Source organism: Haplochromis burtoni, unplaced genomic scaffold (assembly GCF_018398535.1).
Source record: "Haplochromis burtoni strain Fernald_Lab_line unplaced genomic scaffold, NCSU_Asbu1 Contig_837, whole genome shotgun sequence".
In the NCBI taxonomy this organism is placed as follows: domain Eukaryota; kingdom Metazoa; phylum Chordata; class Actinopteri; order Cichliformes; family Cichlidae; genus Haplochromis; species Haplochromis burtoni.
The window spans coordinates 26,489-33,052 of record NW_024583198.1 but is presented as its reverse complement, the minus strand read 5'-3'; the positions used below and the strand labels follow the sequence as shown (position 1 = coordinate 33,052).

The 6,564-nt window shown below is 39.1% G+C and overlaps 1 protein-coding gene across 1 annotated transcript; it reads left to right on the top strand.

The window, feature by feature from the left end:
* Positions 1–847: 847 nt before the first annotated feature.
* Positions 848–6,456, top strand: LOC121812797 (stonustoxin subunit alpha-like; the record flags this gene model as incomplete). Its single annotated transcript, XM_042215831.1, has 4 exons — positions 848–1,026; positions 3,684–3,853; positions 5,392–5,442; positions 5,567–6,456. Coding segments are annotated over 4 exons (939 nt in total), but the record flags the coding sequence as incomplete, so codon positions are not given.
* Between the last annotated feature and the right edge of the window lie 108 nt (positions 6,457–6,564).

Here is a 6,564-nt window from a genome sequence, read left to right as displayed (position 1 = left end):
AAGCAGATATTCCGGGAGTGTCATTAAAGTCTAAATATGAAGTCCATTCCTTTTTAAAATATTTAATAAAGTCTTCATCTTTAAGCAGTGATGTATTAAATCTCCAGTTTTTACTTGGCGTAGTATTATTCTTGTGCATTAGTGTTAAAGATACATCTCTCTCATCTAAAATCACTAATATTCTCTGAGTAGAGAATCTTCTCACAATCTTGAGCGATAAGGATCCTTGTGGTTAAAGTTATTTATTTGGTGTGTGTGTGTGTGTGTGTGTGTGTGTGTGTCCGATTTGCATCTGGGATAAAGTGTGAAAAATTTGCGGCTGCCAAAATTACATCGAGGCTAGAAGAAAAACTTGCACTTAGTTGCTTGTTTCATCATCCTTGACAACTCATTCACCAGGGGTCAGAAAATGCAGCAGAACAGCACAAAGTATGTCTTACTGGATAGCTGCAATAGCCACAATGTTACCTGTCTTTGGTATTTCCTTATAGCATGAGCGTAATATTTACTGAACAGAGTCATCGTCTGTAATCTTTGCCTGCTAAGTTTGTGCTGACCACTGCCATATTTCAGTATCAGGCTCTAAAATGTAAAAATGAATCTGAGAAGATTAAACATCCAATCATGACTCAGAAATTATGTTTCTACTAGATTTGCAGTTTGTTTTTATTTCTTCTGAATTAGAAGGTGAAGGAGGTGGAGTTTACAAGGAGTAAGTGCTAATATAGAAGGACAGGTGTGTTAATGAAGCTATTTAATTAACCATTAATGGTATTGCATGCTGATATTTCAAACATTTGTTTCATTTGAGTGATTTAATTAATTTATTTGTTTCTTTGTTTGATTTTTCAGACTGAGTCACTGTAACCTCTCAGAGAGAAGCTATGATGCTCTGTCTTCAGTTCTCAACTCCCAGTCATCTTGTCTGAAAGAGCTGGACCTGAGTAACAATGACATACAGGATTCAGGAGTGAAGCTTTTGTCTGTTGCACTGCAGAATCCACATTGTACACTAGAAACTCTCAGGTCAGGATCCAAAAGTCCTCACTGCTGATCATTTAAAGTCTGAATCACATTATTCTATAAACAACGGAACATTTTAGAATTGGCAAGTGAAATTTTACTTACCTTTGGATAGCTTAGTAGCTTTTTAACTACTGTTTGAAGATTTTTTACAGTCACATGTGTTGTTTAATTGGTAAAAGAGAAGTATTTTTTGGTTCATGTTTTCTGTGGCATGTTTTGTTTGACACACCGATGAGCAGGCCATTTGCTCTACAGCAGTCAATGTAGCCAACAAGATGCCTGCTCCTTTCAGTTGTTCTGCTCACTGTATCGCTAATTCCCAATTTATCCAGACAGCAATGATGTAGGTCCTGATGGTGCTGTTGATAGTGAGGACACCCAGGTGGTCAGAGATGGGTTGGAAGGCCAGAATAATATTCAAAGCCCGAGTATGCATGAAAGAGCTAACTTCTCATTTCTCACTTTCCAGAGTAGAAAAGAGTCAGTGTCCCATCAATGGCAAGTATGTTAGAAATCAACATACTTGCCATAGTGCCAGGTCCACAAATACACAAATACATCAAATACATCATTCAGATTTTGCTACAATCCAAATATTCAATTTGATGAGTTTGTGAGCACGTTGAGCTCTTTTTCCACATTGACTGGTTTGGATATTTATTGTGGCAACATTTTTTTGCTGCAACTTCTGCAAGTTTCAGTCTATGGCCAGTAATTCTCGTCATACCGACACTGCTGACACAGTGGCTCCTCCCGATGTGCAAGATTGATCAGATGACTTAGATGCAATATCCATGTCATTTCTTGCCTAGTTTCTCCAGTTTACTGGTTCTGGTCACCTAAGTGGGGTGGACCCCTCCCTTGTTTCATGCATGCATGGGATGAAAACCGTTTCCAAATTAAATGGTATGGTGTCTACTGGGCATCAATTAAAATGCATATTCTATACTTTTTAATAATCTCCATATCCATATTCCAGGAAACATGATTGAAATTTCTTTCTTCCACCTGTGTAGAGAGATATTGGTTCATAGCTTGTTTGTTTGGTGGCTTGTTTTGTTTTTCATTTATATTAAATTATCTGTAATTTTAGAGCACATATTTTTAAAGTTTGATTTTTTAAAGTTACATTGTAATCGGATCCTGTGAGAATATGTCTTCATGTCTGCAGGACCTCCATAAATCAAAGCTTCAGTTTCATGTTTGGATTCATTTATAGAGAGCTGTTTATTCATATATCCGACTTTGATTTATGCTATTTTCTTGTTCACATTTATCAGAAGGTCAGATTTAGAATTTCCAGCTGAAAAACAAAACAAAACAAAAATAAATTGGGCAACTATTGTTGTGTTTCAAGGGGAGTATTTAGGTATTAAGTATTTAATATGCCCCAGAAGTTGTTAAAATACAACATTGCTCATGAAAAAAATATATATATCAAGACATCAATTAATAGAACAATATAAAGAGTGCTTAATAAATCCAAAATGTAAATATAATAAGGAAACATTTTCTGTATCTGTCCTTGCAGTGAAAGTGAAAGTGAAACAGATAAAGGGCTCTCCTGTCTGCCAAGATACTGATCCAGGTTATTCATTTATCATCCATAGTCAGTCACCATGGTGTAAACTAGTCTGTAAGTGACTATGGCTAACGAGTAAATAGAGTTAAAAAAAATTAAAACTAATGCATGTGATCACTCTTATTTTATTTTCCTGTTTGCTTTCAGACCGCAACACACACAAATATTGACACAACACTCACAAGCATCGACAGAGGCCTGCAACAATTTATTGCAACAATGGTTGTTTGGGTTTAGTGCAAATAAGCTGCATCAAATTATTGCATCCATTGTTGTGTCCTTGGGCTAGACACTTTACCCTACCGCTGGTGTTGGCCAGAGGGGCCGACGACACGATATGGCAGCCTCCACCAGTGTGTGAATGTGAGAGTGAATGAATAATGGAATTGTAAAGCGCTTTGGGTGCCTTGAAAAGCGCTATATAAATCCAATCCATTATCCATTATCATTATCATTCTAATGTCCGTTCGTCACCAGGTCTGTCAATTTCCCATTGAAGAGCCATGTGGTTCTCCAAGATCTTTTCCATATTGCGTTCAATAAGCACCGTCTGAGTGCTCACAGCTCTCCTCATCACTTTGATCATACTGGCTAGCCTTGTAGGGTTTTGAATGGCCGTGACCACTTTCTTTAATCTTTGAAAAGCCAGCTCTGATCAGCAAGAACCGTGTTATCATGGTTCTGAATAGGTGTAAATCTTCTATGTCCTTAATCAACAGTCCCGCTAGACACATGACGCACCACTGGTGCATCCCATCCATCGTGTATCCAGCAGGAAACATCCCTCCAGGAATATTGGGTTCTCCCAAACACAGGCTTCTTGTTGAGAAAAGGGTGTCAATTGCATTGAGGGACCAGTTGATGAAATCCATTTTCTTTAGGTTTTAGAGGACAAGACTGAGAGACTCTCTGAAGGTTAAAGTTAAATTGATGGGAAAACAAAAACCGTGGGAATTGTCTTTTATAAATAAAGCTAAATTAAATTGAATGGATAGAAATGTATAATAGATGATATTGTATCTGAGAAACAGAAAATCATTGCTCAAAGATGGATTGTTGTTTTCTGTGTCTGCAGTCTGTCAGGCTGTCTGATCACAGAGGAAGGCTGTACTTACCTGGCTTCAGCTCTGAGCTCAAACCCCTCCCATCTGAGAGAGCTGGACCTCAGCTACAATCATCCAGGAGACTCAGGACTGAAGCTGCTGTTGGCTGGACTGAAGGATCCATGCTGGAGACTGGACACTCTGATGTATGGCGAGAATGTTTGATAGAGAAGGAAGTTCTGAAGCCTCTGCAGCTCTATCAATTAACCAGAAACAAGTGACATATATCTCAGTATATTTAACAGTGCGAGATATTTTTCTTCCTTTGATACTCATTAGGATTAGATTATTCTCTGAATAGACAGGCCAAGGACATACTGTATTTATGCTAGATTAAAATAAAGACTGGAACCAGGGGTAAACTGTTAGCCTAGCTTCATCAAAAGTAATAAAAATCTTTATTTTACAATGAATGCCATGGTAGAAGCTGTCAACTACAGGGAGATGTTTTCTGTACAGTTAAAGAAATGTGTTTTTGGTTGGTGAGAGACAAGCTGATTGGACAGTGTGTACGTGTCAGGATTGGTGGCTTTTTGAATTGCTAGTGGATGATATTGCTGCTGTTGGTTATTCTCAAATTAAGGATTTAGATTAAGGATTATAGACTTCAGACGAAGGAACGGTGGTAGTCGTACTGACTGATAGCTTGTATAGGTCCGGACCAGTACCCTGCCTGTTTCTGGAAGGTTCTCACAAACAAACCAGTCAGTGTTTGTGACTAGCTGGAACTAGATGTTAAAAGTTTATTTTGTGACCCAGAAAGATTAATAAGAGTAATTTTAAAACTTAGTAGCGGCTGCCATTGCCGGAAACTGGAGTTTGGCTGGACCGGGCTATGAATTCTGGGATATGGTGGGCCACGAAGGACACACCCGACCCATCCTTCAAATTCGGGGAAAAGGAGGACGCATTTGTCGGCTGCATTCGGAGGAGTCTACGAATTTGGACAGCCTTCGGCGTCACTGTGACGTAATTGGTCTACAAATGTATCCTCAGGAGGATGCAGCCCATGAATTTGGACACGACTATAGTCTGTCACAGACAGAGAGAAGAGATTTAAACTAATCAGATGTATAATATTCAAATGACTCAGCTCCTTAATTGCCTTTGGCTGCACCTGTGTCAGATGAGCTGTTGAGTTACTAAGGTTACATGAGCTCGATTTGGGATTGGCACATGGTTCATGCAGACCTCAGATAATTACTGAAGTGCTGCTTGGAATATGTGAACATAAGGAGAAAGAGCTGTGTTTTTGTGTCGATACTAGTCAACAAATGTATTGATCTACAATAGTTTTTATACCAAAGTGAAGTGTATGTAGTTAAATCACTCAGAAGTCAGAGGGCATGTACAATAACCACTTATAACCATTTCTAAGAGGAGAAAAATAACTGGCAGCAAAGGCAGGGAGGTGTCCTTTCCAGCTAAACAGAAGAGGAATATAAAGATAATGAAGGTCACAGTTAGAATCTGTCATATTTCATTAAATACAGTGGTGTACTGACAGATCCAGGATCAGTCCAAATCATCAACAGTTTGATCCACGTATGGATTAAAATGTATTTGTGAAAATGTTGGACTGTTCCTTTATCAGTGTCTAACAGTATGTGTATGAGAGCAATGTAATGTCCATGTGTGCATGCTGAAAGAGACTGTGCTGGTCTGACGCCCCTCCTACTTTCAGGGTGGAGCCTGCTGGAGTCCAATGGTTGACACCAGGTCTGAAGAAGTGTAAGTGTGTTTTTAATGTGACATGTGAAAATAAAGCAGCACACATTCAACCTCTTCAAACTGTCACATCACTCATTCACATCTCTGATAACTGCAGCTGGATTGTGTTTGTTCTCTCCATCAGATTCCTGTCAACTCACAATCGACACAAACACAGTACACACAAACCTCAAACTGTCTGATAACAACAGTAAGGTGACACATGTGGAGGAAGTTCAATCATATCCTGATCATCCAGACAGATTTGATGGTTATCCTCAGCTGCTGTGTAGAAATGGCCTGACTGGTCGCTGTTACTGGGAGGTCGAGTGGAGCAAAAATATTTCTATATCAGTGAGCTACAGAAGAATCGGAAGGAAAGGATACAGTGATGAGTGTAGGTTTGGATTTAATGATCAGTCCTGGAGTCTGCTCTGCTTTGATGATGGTCCTAACTATGTCAGGCACAATAAGAGACAAACATTCATCTCCTCATCCTCATCCTCCTACTCCTCTGTCTCTAACAGAGTAGCAGTGTATGTGGACTGGCCTGCTGGCACTCTGTCCTTTTACATAGTCTCCTCTGACACTCTGATCCACCTCTTAACCTTCAAAACTACATTCACTGAAACTCTTTATCCTGGATTTTGGGTTGGTCCTGCTTCTTCAGTGTGTCTGTGCTGAGTTGAGTATAAAGAGTGTCCTCATGTTAAAGAAATACTCTGACTATTGAAAAGATAGTTAAGTCTGTACATGTCTGTCTCTTTCACTCAGAAACATGTTTTCAGATTCATGGATTCAATCAGTTGATGTTTTAAACTGTTCTAAATGATTACTTGTAAATTTCTTCCTCATCAGTCCTTTAAAGATGTAAGCTACGATTATTCAAGGATCCACATTTTGCTTCACATTTTCAAGCTTCACAATGAATATTAGTACGTTGTGTCACTTTATTATTATCAAACAATAATAATAATAATAATAATAATTATATATATACATATAAAAAACACCCAGCACGCCCCTGCGGGCGGTTTATCCTTCAAGCTCGGGTCCTCTACCAGAGGCCTGGGAGCTTGAGGGTCCTGCGCAGTATCTTAGCTGTTCCCAGGACTGCGCTCTTCTGGACAGAGATCTCCGATG